We start from the raw sequence: 17414 nt of genomic DNA, 5'->3' as shown, positions 1-17414 counted from the left end.
TTATCGATCCTAATAATTATAGTATACAAATGTATTTTTCAACTTATTCTTATTTACCCAAAATATTTACAACTTGCATGTTTGTTGAACTTGTTTTATTTGAATGAGTCGAAAAAGTAAAAGATTTGAAAGAATAAATCATAATAATAATATGAACAAAATTGAATTGAAGCGACCTGACCTAAAAAAGAAATCCAAAAAAGCAAGACCTTAAGGGATCAAGTTGCGTCTTATTCTGTTCCAATATAATATTTTCAAACCTTTTTAAACCCGACCTTGTTATTAATTTGAGCTGTTTATATCTAATCTAAAACATTCTTCAACATTATTTTTCTGAATAAAAAAAAAATGTCACAAGCTCAATTAGGCTAACTCAAAAATTTCTACTTAAATCTAGACATTTTACAAGCCGATCTTATACTACATACAATCATAATTCTTTGCATTATACTTTTAGTTTTGTTTCTTCACTTTTCCCTTTCATATGGTGAATTGTGAAATTTCCATATCCCCAAACCAAAGTGATTGAGTACTCCGTAATTATATGAAGTTTGGAGTATAAAACAATCAACCAACCACATTAAAGGGCTTAAGCATGACTAAAAAGTTAATTCTCTTAACTAAGTTCAAGCTTAGTAAGGTTAAGATTCCAAGAGATATGTTGAATTCAAAAGTGTAAAAGGATTTCATACCTCGTGCATGTTAATATTATAATAATATAATCATCATTTTTGAATTTTTGAAGAAACAAATGTACAATCCCACAGACTACAGGAGGTCGAGGAACACTAAATTAAACATTGTTTTATTCATTTTATATTAGGTGCAAATGTCTTCTTGTTTATGTCTTTGTCTTCAGTAAGATTACTATGTGTCCGTTGTGTCTAGCTCTAGTTTTGGAATCCAACAATGATTAAAATAAACTAAAAAATATATACACAAATTAACATAGGTAGGGGTGTACAAAAATTGGCCCGGACCTGAAACCGGACCTGAACCGACCTGAACCGGACCGGACCTGACCCGGACCTGTTGATTCAGGTCCGGTCCCGATTCTTAAAAATCCAGGTTCCCGGTCCCGGTCCGGACCCGGTCCAAACCCGGGGTTTTCAGGTCCGGACCTGAAACCCGGGAAAATCGTAATTAAAAAAAAAAAAAAAAAAAAAAAAAAGAAAACCAAACTCTGAAAAATTGAAACTGAGTTTTCGTGGACTTATTTGTATTTTCGGTGGACTCATTTGTATTTTTGGTGTTTGAGAATCGGGACTTTATAGACTTTATGTAGTTTTGTAATTGATAATTTTGGTTTGTATGTAATTATTAAATTATGCAACAGGTCTAAAAATCACAAAACAGGTCCATATGCAGGTCCATATGCAGGTCCAACAGATTTTGTATTAAAAAAAAAAAAAAAAAACGAAAAAGACACAAAACAGGTCCATTCAGGTCCAAACCCGGACCGGACCTGATTTTTCAGGTCTGGCCCGGAACCGGACCTATTAATTCAGGTCCGGTCCCCGGTCCTCATAATTACCCAATTCAGGTCCCCGGTCCAAACAGGTCCGGTCCAGGTCCGGTCCGGTTTTGGACCGGTGTACACCCCTAAACATAGGAGTAGATAATTTCTTTGTTTGGCATTTAGGTCAGTTGCTAGCTTTTAGTTAGTCATATTAGTTGATTTGGCTAACTGCTATTCTAAGGAGTATCTCTTTTGTGGTTGTGAAAAAGTGTTTGGTAAATATAAGTAATTGTTACTGTGTAGTTATTTGCTAGTTGCTAAAGAGTACTCTATACTTTACAAGATAAAATCTCAATATGAGATTGTTAGATTTATTTTAATATGAGATATTGACTATAAAAATTAAAAAAAAAAAAAACACTCTATTATGAGACAAAAGTTCTATACGTAGTATAAGAATCCTTAAAATTACTTACAATGAGAAGGTTAAAAATAGAGAGGTATATACATAACTCTAAGAATCTCTATAACGTTTCTTGGATTACTCTTTCAAATTTTTATCGGTGTAATGTATTTATGTATTGGCGTAATGCAGATTGGTAGAGGGGGTTCTCAAATAGCAATTGGACGCAATACCCTAAAAAATTTAAGTTGCATTTGGTAGGCAGCCCACTTTCAAGCAAAGCCCAATTACATTATACTTATGTTTGTAATCCAATAGTTTTTTGGATCATTAAACTATGAAAATGTGGATAACAATCTTACTCCCACCGATTTTAAGCTTCGGCTCTGTTTGGCAAAATTACGATAGTGGATACATTTAATAGCTGTCAATTAGTAGTGGGTAAAGGTAGATTGAATACTAAAATAAAAGGAATCAAACTTTGATAAACGCTACTAGCTACCTTTGAAATCACAAAAAGGGCCATATAATAGAGTTCAGGCTAACTCGAATCACTTTCAAATCTACTACTCCCTCCGTCCCATAATATAGTTTTTGTTTTCCTATTTTGGAGACCCAAAATGTTGTTCACGTTTCTATTTTTGGATAGTATGTAAAGACTATTATACCCTCATTTTTTTTTACTTTATTCATTATACTTCCTACATTACCCTTGAATTTTGCACATGTCTTGTACTTTTTTCCACTTTCTCTCTCTAACTTTTGATTATAATTGTATTTTTCACTTTTATTAATGTACTTCATTCACTTTCTCCACCTATTTCTTAAATTCCGTAAAGAAACACAGACATGAACTATATATTAGGACGTAGGGAGTATATTCGATCATGCTTAAACTAAACTGAGCCAATTTCACTTCAGATCAAACTAAATTTATCAAGTTTCAAGTCGAATCATTTTGATCGGGTCAATTCTGCCTAATCTAGCCACGACCCACCAACACCACCTCCCCCAAGGCCCCTAACCTCATCTAGTCAACAACCAATACAGGTTCCTTTTCCTCCTCTTTTCCGGAAACAATTTTTTTGGCAAACCCATTAAAGAGAAAGTAAAAGAAAGCCCTCTAGAAACTTCATCCTATGTGTCAAAACAGATCTCTTGCAATGTCATTGGCTAGCTGATGTAAACGTCGAAAACACAATAAACAATTATCTTTAATTTCCCCCATTTTTAATTGAATTCAATTCAACTTTTATTACACAGAAAAAAAAAAAAAAAACCCAGGTTCCTCAGCCAAAAACCACCGTGAAATATTTCTCTTCGACGAACTCCAATCTTCTGCTTTTAATAATCAGTACGTTTTCTCTCTTTTCTCTGATTATTATTGTAAATTACCCTTTTTCTCGCTGTTTAAATGATTACCCAGATTCTTTATTTTGCTTAATTTTCTGGATTAGTTGAAGATTAGTTATGTGCCCATTAATCTTGTATGTTAATCTTACATAAAGTTGAATCTTGGTGTATTTTAGGTTTGTAATTTGTTTTTAAAGTCAATTTCTTGATGGGGATTGGCTGAATCGAGGGTTTATAAAATTTAATTTTGATGGGTTTTTATTTTTGTGGAATTGTTTGTTTGGTTAAAGTAGAAATGTAGTGAAATTTGTATGAAAGAACTTTGATTTGATGGAATTGGGAAGAACAAATTAGTGTGGTTAGGACTAGGGAAGCTTGATTGATAATGGGTGTTTATAGAAAACCTTCTATGAGCTCTATCTTTACAAATTAGGTTCAATTTTGAAATATGGTAGATAAGCTAGAGAAATTCTAGTAATTGCGTGTTTTTAATTTTGTGATTGGAAGTCTTTATGTGTAGATCAAGTACTTATTAGCCTGTTCCACGAGATGAATTTTTTTTGTGATTTCGATTGAATGGTTGAGTATATTTTGTATACGAGTTTGATTATGTGTTAATTAGGATTGGTAAGTTGGCTGACATCTGGAATCCTTGCATATGTTTTCCTCTAGATACCGCGCAGGATGAGGGTAGTTAGATTGAGCCTTATTTTGTCCATAGTAGTTGTAATATCAGCTGCGATGGCGTGGGCAAGTGATGGTCGGGTTAACAAGTCAGCTCTGGGGTTGTTTTGGTCAACTGGTAAAGAAGAAGGAGAATTGTTAAGGAATTCGCAACCTGCAGAACCTGAGGCATTGGATGACAATAATGAGCTTGATGGTGGTTTCTCTTCTCTTGATGGGATGTTACAGTGGGCAATAGGTATCACCCTTTTTCGTTCTTTATGTTTTGTTGAGTAGTATCTTTGGGTTGCTTTTCTTTTTATCAAAGTCACTTAATGTCATTATGATTGTCTTTTTTCTTATCTGGATATCAGCCTTGATTTGATTTGTAAAACCTTAATTTCAGTCACTAAGTACTTGTATATATTTCCTATCTACATTGTTGCATTAGACATATAGGTGTCACTGTATATTCTAGCATCATGACACTGCTACACTGCATATCTCTTAACTGTACTATATACTCTATATTAATATTGCTGACCCTGACTTGTCTTGTTTTTATTAGAATGTAAGGCTATACACTAGATGATATGGTGGATCATAAAATTTAGACTGCTATGTATGCAGTAAGTCACATAATGGTGGAGCACCCTGATTGGAATTAAGGATACACAGAGTCAAAATCTGGGTTTGTCACTTGGTGTTAGAGGGAGGGAGGCCTTGATATTTTTGCCAAGGCTTTTTACATTCCGGCATGTGTTCTATATAGTGTAGTTTGTAGTAGCCAGTGGGAGAATCCTAGATGTTGCCAGGTGTATTCAATTTGATTAGTCATTAGCTAGATAACTCTATGAGTAGTGTGCCATGAAGTGGCAGATAAAATTCCGGATATATGATTGTTAAATGCTTAGTGGTTTTGTCTTCAAAGGAGAGAGTAGTAGCTAGAACTCGCCTTCATTGTTCATATTAAGGGAATTCTTATCTATCTTTAATTTTTTTGAATTTTTCGTGTCAGATATCCCGTTGTGGCAGTGTAATCATATTTACTCACCTGTTTGAATCTCCATTGTCAAAGAGTTTATTCATGCATCCGCACTCAAAAAAAGGATATATCTTTTTATATATTCTTTTGGTGCACCTTTAGCTGCCAAGCATAATCCTTTTTCCGCACAGATTTTTAAGGAAATAATTTGACATATATTCCAGCAATCCAAATTACCATATGATTAGTGTTTACACAAGACTTCTCACTGAACGTAATATTCCAGGCATGCTGTGTGCAACATGTTTTTCTTGTGGAGTGACATCTCTATTTCTCCTTTTATTGATGTTACAGGACATTCTGATCCAGCAAAGTTAAAGGAAGGTGCAAAATCTGTGCAGCGCCTGTCTGATGACGACCTAAAGAGGCGCCAAATAGAAATTAAGGTGTTTATCTTTTAGTACTCAAAATGCTATAAACAAAACATAATGGTCTTTTCTATATCATTACTTTTGCCTTCTGGTTTTCTTGGGTGAGGAATTTATTTTTTTATGTAGCTTGCATTAAGCTACTTCTTGTTCAACTGTCTTACCTTGCTACTTCTACAGATCATTTTAAAAAGAACATTGTCTATAATTTAGCTAAAATCTTGTGTTTATGCTTGTTCCCAGCAACATATTTACTTATTTATACTGATAGTGACAAATTAAAGATGCGCTTAACATTAAAAGGTGCGAAGAAGTGTTTTACACATTTCCTTGACGAATTAAGATGTCACTGCTTTCACCACAAGTTTTATAACCTTCCCGCTAGTGCAACATGTTCCTGTTCACTCGAAATATCTTCTTTTAGTAGAATTCCTTCTGCTGTTCTTTCTTGTTATAAATTCCAATATTTGTTTTCTTGTGGCAATACACCTGAATTTTTGGCACTGCTATTAGATCTAACATGTTTATTATCTTGTGTCCAGGAATTAATGGAAAAGTTAAAAATGCCTTCAGATGCAGAGCTGATGAAAGTTGCAATAGATGACTTGAATAATTCTTCTCTCTCTTTGGAAGACCGCCTTCGTGCTCTGGAAGAGCTGTTGACACTTGTTGAGCCTATTGACAACGCCAATGGTATGTCCTATACTGCAATTTTAGGGTTTTAACTCTCTATTAGCCGATATTTATCCTGTTGCAATTTAGACCGTTAGAGTTCTTTGAAGTAATATTTTAGAACCTTGAAGACCAGAACATACTCAGCAATAGTGCTTTATATTCTCTGTATTCGACTGTGGAATTTGTTAAAGCTGCTTTGACATGTTTTTTGATGTTTAAATTCTCTAGCAAACTCTCCTCACCTTCCCACTCCCACCCCAATTTGGGGTCTTCTGGTTTTGTCTCATCTTGTATATCAATCAAGTCTCATACTACTACATCACTAGCTTTAATCTAACATTTTTTTTGATTACTTTATAATGGTGAAGTGGGAAAACCAGGAAGAACTTGGACGTAAGATTAACAAGCAATGGGGTTTGTGTTCTGAATTTACCCCCCCCCCCCCCCAAACAACAACAAAAATCCCATTTTAAGCTCCAACATTAGTCAGCATTGTTTTTATTGTGATAGTGTTATAGATGGTTAATACTTCTTTTGTCATTTTTCAACAGATTTGAACAAACTTGGGGGTCTTGTCGCTGTTATAAGACAGCTTGACAATGCTGAGCCAGATGTAAGGAAACTTGCTGCTTGGGTTCTTGGAAAAGCATGTCAGAACAATCCAGTTGTTCAGAAGCAGGTTAGTTTATCTGTTCTTTACAAGTAGTTCTGCATTTTTGCTGCAGGATACAGCTGTACGTGTTTACTATACATTAACAAAAATGCATTATGAACTGGGAACCCCACTAATGGTTATAAGATGTTTGTTCATGTTATGTGATAAGTTTACTTGTGGATTTCAGGTTTTGGATTTTGGTATACTGGCGAAGCTCTTGGAGATGGTGAAATCTGATGCTGTGGAAGAGGCCAACAAAGCACTATATGCAGTTTCAGCCTTAGTCAGAAACAATTTAAATGGCCAGGAAAATTTTTACGCGGAAGCTGGAGACTTGACACTTAAGGTAAATTAGGATAAATTCTGGTGGTATCTGGCTTATCCAACTTACACCTTATTTATCTGCTCATTCAATTCTAGTCTAGAAACAAAAAAATAAAGAAAAGATACTAAAGAAATGAAGGCCAAATTGATGGAAAAAATGGAACTAAAAGGGAATTGGATTTCCTTGGCCATTAGGGCATTTAATTTCAAGAGGGCTTGAAAGTTGCATTAATGCTCTCTTCTTTGCAGGATATACTTAGCAATTCTACCTTTGACATCAGACTACGCCGAAAATGTGTCTTTCTTATCGGTGATTTGGCAGAGTCCCAATTAGAGAATGCTGATCAGGCAGAGCTTCCCTTTTTCAGAGATCATGTTTTTCTGAAGGCAATAGTTAATTTAACATCATCAGATGACCTTGATCTCCAGGAAAAGGTACCCCTTTTAGTTTTGTTATTTGTGAATCTGAATCTGTAATGTGCTTGTTGAACATTCACACCCCAAATTTCTTTCTGTTTTTCGCTGTTCAGAAATTTCATTTCACCCAAGTACCCTTGTTGGATCCTTGGCATTTGGGCATTTCACTTCGACACCTCATTTTGGATTAAAAACAATAGAAAATCAATCTAAAGTAGGAGTGTCTAGTATCTGTGTCTGATATGAGTATCCGAGTGCATGTAACATAGCTGTTTGTTCTGTCTCCCTATATTGTTGAGTATAACTTGGATGTTGATGGTCCGTGAAAAAGTTATGAACATGTTTGTATTTATGCTGTTGATTGAACATCATGTTGTTTTCTCCTACAGGCACTTGCTGCAATTAAGAGTCTTCTACAACTTAGAACGATTGACGCTTCTGCTTTGAAGGACTTCTGTGCTTTGGACAAGGCATTGGAAAGAATGAGGCTGCAACTGCAGCAGTTAATGGAGGAGGAAGATCAAAGCGATTATGCAAAGGATGTGGAAATTCTTCGTCGAGAGGTGGAACTGATTTTTTACAAGAAGCTCAATAAAGTACGTCTCTTCTCTAACCGCTTGTTAGACAGCTGGTTATATTAAGCACAATACTTCATATTTGTTAAGAAACAAATGCTTAAGTTGGGCACAATATTTCCTTGTGTCTAACGAGTATTTGCTCATGAAGAGTAGACTCTGAAATCAAATCTTTTTTGTGTGATAAACATGACAGGGAATTCAAGTTCCTACATAACACAACTTAGCATGAGCCGTTGCCACACTTTGCAACATGAACTGTTAGTTGTAGATGCTTGCTTGATTGGTGATCCTTGGAAAATGTCGAGGAATCAACAAAAAGCTATTCAAATCTGCAATCTAGGGGTTTTATAGCGATCACAATTGAATGGGTTCTTGACACTATTCAGGTAGGGTTTTGTTTAGCTATTCTAGTACTGTATTAGACATCCAAGTAATGTATTATGTGTAATACACTACTCATACGCGAAGACAAATCAGTTGTGAATTGTATAAGAACAAATATCGTCTCCAATCTCCTTGTTGCTTTGTACTTTTAGTCTCACTCTGGGAGTCCAAAGGATTTCGCAGTTAGATAGCTGTGTTAGTGTGTACTGTATATATCATTTAGTTTCATTAATATACGACCATTTTTTTTGTTTTTACCTTTTTGTTTTCTTCTATGGTGAATAGTATACAAAAACAATATGGAGTATTATCTAATGTTCTTTAAATAGAAAGATCAATCGTTGAATACTTGAATTCTCAAATTCAAGACCTCTCAATCTATATGATATAATGTCTTTCTGAGAAGAAATCTACTTCGTATATGAAATGCTTTAACAACTAATTCGATTTGTGAAGTGGTATCCTTCATCAATAAGCACACTAAAGAAAACAAGTATCGCAGTTCGCAACAATCTTGAGACTACGACTAGTAGCCTTTATGATATCGTCCAACATCATAACTCAAACACCAACATGGGCAACATCAACATCATCATCAATTATTATTCATTACACGACTTATTACCTCCCGAAATCAAAGTTATCATCTACGAAAGTATAGATTAGGTCACATAAGGTGTTTTGCATGAAATTAAATAACAAGAGAATCTAAGAGATGGAGGGATGGTTGATAGGGTTTCGATTTCTCATCCCCCCATTCCTGTGAATCTGTGATAAGGATGAGGGACCCTCCTTCGTATCTTACCATTAAAAAAATAATAAAAAAAAAATACAAGTTCTAGATTAATTAAGCTTTTTTTTTTTTTTTTTTTTTTTTTTTTTTTTTTTTTTTAAAGCCAGCTTAATTAAGCCTTATTACACCCCACATGAGCAAAAGGTCAATCGTTTCGTTTTTCACATGTTATAAGTTTTTCCTTGATAAAAATAGTACACTTGGTTCTATTAAAAAAAATAAAAAAAAATCAATAACTATATACTAAAAGACACACCAACAATGACACGTGTCATTTTCTGATATGTCCCTTAGTTTTTTTTTTCTAAAAAATCTATTTAGGAAGCAAATCTTTATACATAAATAAAATATTACAAATTTTTACATAAATAATACATTTGATATAAACTTCCATATAATATATTGACCAAAAAAAAAAAAAAAAAAAAAATCAAACTTACAACAAATTTTTTATATGGGACTTATAACATTTTTTTAACGGGACTTATAACATGATTTGAGTCATACAGAGTGTTAAGTACTACAATTATTACAACAAGAATTACATTTTTTTTTTTTGAATACTTTTATTATATTATATATTAGAAGCTCCAAGAAAGTAATTAGAAATCTTGAATAATAAAAAAAAAAAATATATATTTGACATGAAAGATATAGAATAATATTTTAAGTTGCTTGATTATTGATTAAAAAAATATTTACGTAAAAGAAAATGAATTAATAGTGTGTATAAAAGAAATCTTTTCACGGGTTAATACATAGTTTGAAAAAATTCACTTGGTTAACAAGATAAAAATGACATCAATTTGTTGGTGAAATATAGAAAAATATAATATTGTTAAATACGTATTTTAAAATACCTATTTTAAAATATCTATCTGGCTAATAGGCTCTTTTATGATATTTTAGATAAATTTATGTTTTATAATAAAATATTGTTTTAATATAAGAATACTTATTAAAAACTATCGTGCATGGCACGGGACCTAACCTAGTATATATATATATAGTAGACCTGGCAAACTTGACCCAGACCCGATGACCCGACCCATGACCCGAAATTGACCCGAATACAGTGACCCGAAATTGACCCGAAACCCAAAGCAACCCGACCCATACCCGACCCGAAGTGGAATTGACCCGACCTTGACCCGAAACCCGAAGTGACCCGACCCGAAGTTGACCCGACCCGAAGTTGACCCGTTACCCGAAGTGACCCGAAACCCGAACTCGACCCGATCTTTAACTTGGATTAATTGACCCAAATAGACTCGAAATCCAAAGTGACTCGAACTAAGATTACCTTATACTTGAAATGACCAGAATCTATTTAAGCTTTTAAGCTAACGATTTAACCTGAGCAAACCGAAATAGAAAATAACCGCAATCAAACTGGCTTCATTTTTTTTATTTGTAATGTGTAACAAACTAACAGTGTAAGTAATTTACATATTTTGAGCATTACTTTTCTCGATTTCTTTGGTCTTCCTCTTTATAAGTTATTAAAAATTCGTAAGTTATTATAATAGGAAGTCTATTATTAATCAATTTCTTGCACGACATGCCTGCATACATGTATCAGTGTATGTCCAGTTAAAATTAATGGAGCACTTAAAAAACATAGATTATATTATAGATTATTATAAGAATAATACAAATAAATATTACAACAGTAAACAGTGACAATGATAATAAGAGTATTAAAACTAAGGACAATAAAAGAGTAAGGTATAACTCGTATAAGCTTATAACTCAATTAGTTAGAGCATCCCTCTTAGTTTCAAGAGATCTTGAAATTGATTCTCAATCTAAACACCAAAAAAAAAAAAAAACAAGGTCAACAAAAGTCTCACAATTACTATATGAGTATATTCCATGAAAAAAGTAGCCTTAAAAAATATAGTGAGTTTCTTGTCAAAAAATAAATAAATATATATACAGAGTTGAATTTAACCCAGTACATCGACTCGAATATGACCTGACCCGAATATGACTCGACCCGAAATTTGCACCCGAAAATCGACCCGACCCGAATTGACCCGACCCGAAAAATGACCCGACCCGAACTCGACCCGAAGTGTTGACCCGATACCCGACCCGACCAGATAATTAGTTAACCCAAAATCAACCCGAAATGACCCGACCTGAACCGAACTTGACCCGATACCTATTTGACCCGACCCAAAATGACCCGACCCAGACCTGACCTGACCCGAATGACCCATTTGCCTGGTCTAATATATAGTACACTTGGTATGTGTAAAAAGATTAGTACACTCGGTATGTGTCAAAAGAAGAAAAAAAAAAAAATAGTACACTTGGTAAGATGTGAAACAATACGCGTGGTTCTAAATTGATGCAATTATAACAACTCATTACGAATGATTATGAAAGCACAAAATGAAGATATTTTTCCTTTTTTTTCACCTTTTCAATTATCACCATATATCTCTTATTATTACTCGTAGTATAGATTTATTAGTGCTTATATTGTGTATGATTTAGAGAGAGTTTTCAAAGAAATGGAGGTGGTACAGAGTAAAGAATGGCACATGGCAGCCTACGCTAGAGACGGTCTACCATCGTCGGATCATCTTAAGCTCAGAACTGTGAGCTTATCCTTAGCCGTCGATTCCATCCCCGAAAATCATGTTGCTATTCAGAGCCTTTGGATCTCAGTTGATCCATATTTGCGCTCAAGAATGACTGGTGTCGAAGAGGATGGTCTTAATGTGTCCCAGTATCCCATTAACCAGGTTTTTTTTAATCATAGATGTCGTATGACTTTTTATTAAATAACGCCATTTGATCTCTTTGTTGCTATAAAATAGACACTATAAAATATACATTTGGTTTTATCAAATGTTATAGTGTCGCTACTTTAAGTTTTTTAGGCCTTGTTCTTTTGAACTTCTCTGCAGAATTTTTCAGTTCAATTTATTAAGCTTAGTATTTATCTTACTCTGATCTTTAGAGTTACGGTTACTTTTTTCTTACTTTCGACAATAATAGTAATTGGGAAAAACGGAATTTAAATGCAGGTTATTGTATCATATGGAGTAGGGAAGATAATTAGATCAAAAGATGCCAAATATAAGGAGGGTGACTTGGTGGTCTGCTCAGAAATGCCAGTTGCTGAGTATAGTGTAATACCCTCTCAAGCTGTGACTACTAAAATTGATCCTGCCTTAGGGGTCAGCCCTTCGGAGTATCTCAATGTGCTTGGTACGATGATTTTATACTACATACTCCCTCTGTCTCTATGTTTTATTTTATTTTTAATTGACCCTGCCCTCGTTCTATTTGTTCAATTCTTCTTAATTAATTGAAAAGGCGGAGGGAGTACAATTTTGATGAGCAAGTCATAAAATCGGAGTGGAAATGCCTAATCATATAAAGTATTTGGGAAAAATGTGCAGGAATACCAGGACTGGCAGCATGGGTAGGAATACAAGTAATAGGGAAGCCAAAGGCAGGGGAGAATGTGTTCATTTCTGCCGCGGCTGGAGGTGTTGGGATGATTGCTGGTCAATTGGCTAAAATCAAAGGTTGTCGCGTCATTGGTAGCACTGGATCTGATGACAAGGTGCGTTTTTATAATTGGGTTTTGTTATACGTAGTCCTTGAAAGTATGTATATCCCGTCTACCCTCCCAGTTTATAATTAGTTCTAATTCCGTACAAGTATGAGTGTATGACTATTATATTTTAATTTAAACGAATTTTTTTTTATAGGTGAGATTATTGAAGGAAGAATTTGGATTTGATGATGCATTCAACTACAAGAAAGAAACAGATCTTGATGCTGCCTTAAGCAAGTAATTAATTTGAGGAGTATTACATATACACAATATCTTTTTATTTTCACTAATGATTTTTAATTATTCTAAATTAATTTTATAGGTACTTCCCTAATGGAATTGATATATACTTCGAGAATGTGGGAGGCAGAACTCTTGAGGCTGTTCTCAATCATGTTAATACATATGCGCGTATTCCACTTTGCGGAATGATTTCCCAATACAATAAGGTATATACGGAGTACTTTCTATAATTTTTATTCTTGATTTGCAAATGAAAGGAGCATTAGGATCTGTTCTTTTAAACTGAACTGAAGTGGAAATAAGTCGAGGGTGATTTGCAACCGTCTTTAATTTGTTAGTTGATAAAATCACCTCGTGTTGTTGTGATTCATAGTGTACAAATTTTGCCTATTTATGCACGGTGTATTACAATTATATGTCGAATTGGTATAGCCTCTACAAAAATTGAAGAGTTCTACATGCATAATTACATGTAAATTATTATTAACTATGTGATTTAAACAGGTTTGGACAGAAAGGGAAGGAGTGAGAAATCTATTGAATATGGTGGGAAAGGAAGTTCACATGCAAGGCTTCATGTTACGGTCATATTTTCATCAATTTGGGGAATTTGCAACAGAAGTGGGTGGATATTTGAAGGAACAAAAACTAAGCTCAAAACTTAAAATTAACAAGGGTATTGAAAGCTTTTTAGATAGCATGGCTTCACTTTTTTACCAGTTCCAATGCTGGTAAGGTTGTCATTCAAGTTTAAGTCATAACAAGTCTAAATGCTCTTTCTATTGTGTGATTTCATGTTACATTAAATTGTGTTTGAGCAAACAATAACTTGGTGCATGGTGCATTGTGCATTCGTGCAAACGTCTGCCTTAGAGCTCTTTTTTTTTTTTTTTTTTTTTTGGCCATGTTTGGTTTGTTGTTGTTTATTGTGTATATTCTCGTAGTCGACCTTAGTAGGCTTACTTTGATTGCGAGTATTTTTTTAGGAACTTATTTTTACTGAATGTGAGTAATTTTTTTTTAAAGTGAAGTGAAAAATGCCTTAGTCTTATTTTATTTAGCATGCTCCTGTTTGACCAATTTTTATGAGAGTATTTTGTTAAAAGTGAAGCAAGTAAAATGAGACAGAGACGACAACATTACCATTCACCAGTGCTAGCATCCAACCAATCTAATGCATGGTCTATGCACCCGGTTAAATAAATAAAAAAAAGCGGAAAGAACATTAGGTGTTTGAAAAAGAACATTTAGGTGTTTGAAAAAGTACATGTTTGTTTTTAACAAAGAACATGCATTACTAAAGAACATAAAGACATTACAAAAAGAACATGATAAAAACTTTATTAAAATTTCATGAAAATTACACATTGACGGAATTTTTTTTTTACCAAAGATATCATAACATGAGTTAAAGAACATACGTTAAAGAACTCATTACCTCAAAGAACATACGAGCCAGTCAAAAAAAAAAAAAAAAAAAAAAAGAGAGCCAAATTTAAAGAACATACGAGCCAAATTCAAAGAACATATTTTGTATTATTGAAATCCAAAAAACATGTTTAATCAACATATGTTAAATAACACAAGTATAGAAGAACTTATTATCAAACATATATAGGTATGTTCTTTGTCAAATATAAGCATGTTCTTTGTCATACACGAATATGTTCTTTGTCAAATAACAATATGTTCTTTCCGCCTTTCGGGTGCACCATGCGCATGGTGCACCCGGGTGTACAATACTATTTTCACAAATAATCTCTTTCACCACCGAGTGCGATCTAGATTATTTTCAAACCGTGTCTCAAGATATACGAAGTATCATTAAGGAGGGCAGTTAAAATATGAAAATTGACAAACCGATATCAGATTTCTATCCTTTTAAATTTTATTTTTTGAAGTCAAATTACAACCTATCCAACTCAATCTTCCAATTTGATATCAACTTATTAATATTTCCTATTTTTATTTTGTTGATCCAAATAAAAAAATTGAACAGTTTAACTTGAACAAGGATTTGCAAACGTGGTGCTAACCTATCTGATTAGGGGTAGGATTAGGATTAGGATTAGGGTTAGGGTTAGAGTTAGATATTTAGGATTAGCTTAGGTTTAGGATTATTATACATCTAAGACTTGGATATCAAGTTTATTTCCATAAATAAAACAAAACGGTTTAGAATTCATGTATTACATATAGAGCCAAAAAACCTCCTCTCTCTCAATCAAAATACAGATTACTACATTGCAACATAATACTACTTTAGCTTCTAAGATGAGACTTTTTGGTGTAGACATTTATAATAATAACGACCGCGACAAGGTTGTTCATATGAATCATATCACTAATGAAGAAACAGTTAGTACGAGTAAAAGTACTAAGGGTACATTCACTACTAATAATAATTCTCTTATAACGCATCAAGAAAGGGTACCAAAGAGAAGTTGTTCTTGGGAAGAAAGCGAAAATACATCAAAGAAACCAAAAAAGCAAAAAAAAATCCAAGGCCAACCAAAGAACAGAAGAAGAAGACAGATTTTAAACAACCGAATCTTCCAAGTGAACTGATAGAGAAAGTAAAGGGTTTGACCGATGAAGTGCCTAAGCTCGTAATGCAAAAATACATAACTGTCACGGATGTAAGTGAACATCACAAACGATTATTGATTTCCAAGACTGACATGCGTAAGGTTAATGGATGTATGTTATTAAACGATCAAGAAAAGAGAGAATTGGATCAAGGCCGCGATATTAAGGTGATTGTTATATGGGAAACCAAAGAAGAGGTGAACCTAAGTCTATCAAAGTGGCCAAAAAAGAATAGTGAATTGGATGAGAGTACTCGTAATTATGTGCTGCAAAGTGATTGGATTGAGGTGACAAACAAAATTGATCCTAAAGAAGATGATGTTGGTCAATTATGGACGTTTAGGTTTGGACAAGATAAAAGAGAGCCTGGGTTTGTTTTCCTCAAAGTTTTTGACGACAACAAATTAAATAATGCTTCATGCAACTCTGTTTCATTGATGGAACTTGCAGAAGACCTGCTTCTGATACTGGCGATTTTCAGAAATGGGTTCGCAATGACTATATGGTGCAATCCTGGTTACTGAATGCGATGGAGAAAATGATATTTGAAGGTTTTATTCTTCAACAGTCTGCATTGTTGTAAAGCTTTCCCAGATTTTCTTTAGAGCTTGTAACTAACTATATATACTGTATATTGTTGTAAAGCTTTCCCAGATTTTCACATAATAAAAATTCCCAAATTAACTTTTTATTTCTCTCCATTTTCCTCTGATTCTAGCTTACCAGAATCAGTTTACAATTACTCAAGTTCATTTCGATATTAAATTCAAGATCCTTCAATCAACATGAAATTAATAATGTTCTTTTTAGAACAAATTCATACGAAACTCTTTAATTAACAACTCATTGTTCTATTTCGTATAGTGGTATCCTTTATCAATAATAAGCACACACACTATATTAGTCTATTACACGGAATCCAGTACTGCAACAATCTTGACACTACTACGACGACGCTGACGGTCTTTATATATGATATCGCCCAACGTTAGTCATATACACCGTCATCGTAAGGTTTTGTTATATCTTATATGTAGGCATGTAGCCCTTGGAAGTTTATATACAAATTGTACTAATACTATCACCCTTCCCTGATTTTAATTAGTTCTTGTTCCATACAAGCTAAGTATGATTATTTTATTCGTCAAAAAAATAAAAAAATGACTATTTTAATTTAAAAGGAACTTATTTTTTAGACCTGTGATTATTAAAGGAGGAATTTTGGATTTAATGATCTCAATCATGTTAACAAAAACTTTTGCGTACTAAGTTCGTTTTACAATGATATTAGGGAGTTTGTACATGGATCAAACAGTTTTAGGGTAACTTTGAGCTAATTTGGGATAACGTTAACTTTTAATATAAATAGCTAGACAATGAGATAAGTTTTACTACTCAGTACGTAAGATTTAATTATTCTTATTCGTTTAAAAAAAAGAATTTAGCTTTATATTAAGGAAATTTGTATATTACCACCCACTAAATACCCCCATTTAAAATTACCACCCAATTTTTTTTTTAAATTACCACTCATTAAATTTAAAAACTAATTAAATCACCACCTTTTTCATATTTTTTATCATTTTTCCGGCAGTGGGCCCCACATAACGACTATTTTGACCCTGTTTCTTTTTTTTCCCCGCGATTTAAACTACTCTTCAAACTCCTCCACAATTTCTTCATCAATTACCTTCAAATTCTCACAAATTTTGCAAGGTTGTATTTGAAGAAATCTCCCACACACACGCTCCTTTCACAATCAGGTAAGCTCAATTCCTTGTTAAATTAGGGTTCTTCGCACAATTAAATTGGGGGCTTTATGTAATTAGGGTTCTTGCTTTAATTGAATTGGGTGGTTTTCAAAATTAGGATTCCTGCTTCAATT

At 33.6% G+C, this 17414-nt stretch overlaps 2 protein-coding genes across 2 annotated transcripts; both read left to right on the top strand.

Moving 5' to 3' along the window:
- The first annotated feature begins 2950 nt into the window (after positions 1–2950).
- On the top strand, positions 2951–8581 carry LOC110732614 (nucleotide exchange factor SIL1-like). Its single transcript, XM_021912576.1, has 9 exons — positions 2951–3216; positions 3888–4137; positions 5218–5309; positions 5834–5984; positions 6518–6645; positions 6809–6967; positions 7195–7380; positions 7752–7958; positions 8134–8581. Exons 2-9 carry the CDS (start codon positions 3900–3902, stop codon positions 8152–8154), a joined length of 1182 nt encoding a protein of 393 aa, XP_021768268.1. The 5' UTR covers positions 2951–3216; positions 3888–3899; the 3' UTR covers positions 8155–8581.
- Positions 8582–11501: 2920 nt separating this feature from the next.
- On the top strand, positions 11502–13978 carry LOC110732613 (2-alkenal reductase (NADP(+)-dependent)-like). Its single transcript, XM_021912575.1, has 6 exons — positions 11502–11873; positions 12159–12342; positions 12537–12703; positions 12852–12934; positions 13020–13146; positions 13445–13978. The coding sequence occupies exons 1-6, from the start codon at positions 11640–11642 to the stop codon at positions 13673–13675; spliced, it is 1026 nt and encodes a 341-aa protein (XP_021768267.1). The 5' UTR covers positions 11502–11639; the 3' UTR covers positions 13676–13978.
- The last annotated feature ends 3436 nt before the right edge of the window (positions 13979–17414 follow it).

This window comes from Chenopodium quinoa, unplaced genomic scaffold (assembly GCF_001683475.1).
Source record: "Chenopodium quinoa cultivar QQ74 unplaced genomic scaffold, ASM168347v1, whole genome shotgun sequence".
Taxonomy (NCBI): domain Eukaryota; kingdom Viridiplantae; phylum Streptophyta; class Magnoliopsida; order Caryophyllales; family Amaranthaceae; genus Chenopodium; species Chenopodium quinoa.
This window is presented reverse-complemented; position numbering and strand designations above follow the sequence as displayed.

What these genes read in the sequence shown, in the direction of transcription:
- LOC110732614 (XM_021912576.1), top strand. Translation starts at nt 3,900, where the DNA reads ATGAGGGTAGTTAGATTGAGCCTTATTTTGTCCATAGTAGTTGTAATA. An exon ending in GATGTTACAGTGGGCAATAG is followed by an intron (nt 4,138 to 5,217) that starts GTATCACCCTTT and finishes TTGATGTTACAG; the next exon opens with GACATTCTGATCCAGCAAAG. An exon ending in GGCGCCAAATAGAAATTAAG is followed by an intron (nt 5,310 to 5,833) that starts GTGTTTATCTTT and finishes TCTTGTGTCCAG; the next exon opens with GAATTAATGGAAAAGTTAAA.
- LOC110732613 (XM_021912575.1), top strand. Translation starts at nt 11,640, where the DNA reads ATGGAGGTGGTACAGAGTAAAGAATGGCACATGGCAGCCTACGCTAGA. An exon ending in GGAGTATCTCAATGTGCTTG is followed by an intron (nt 12,343 to 12,536) that starts GTACGATGATTT and finishes AAAAATGTGCAG; the next exon opens with GAATACCAGGACTGGCAGCA. An exon ending in TGATTTCCCAATACAATAAG is followed by an intron (nt 13,147 to 13,444) that starts GTATATACGGAG and finishes TGATTTAAACAG; the next exon opens with GTTTGGACAGAAAGGGAAGG.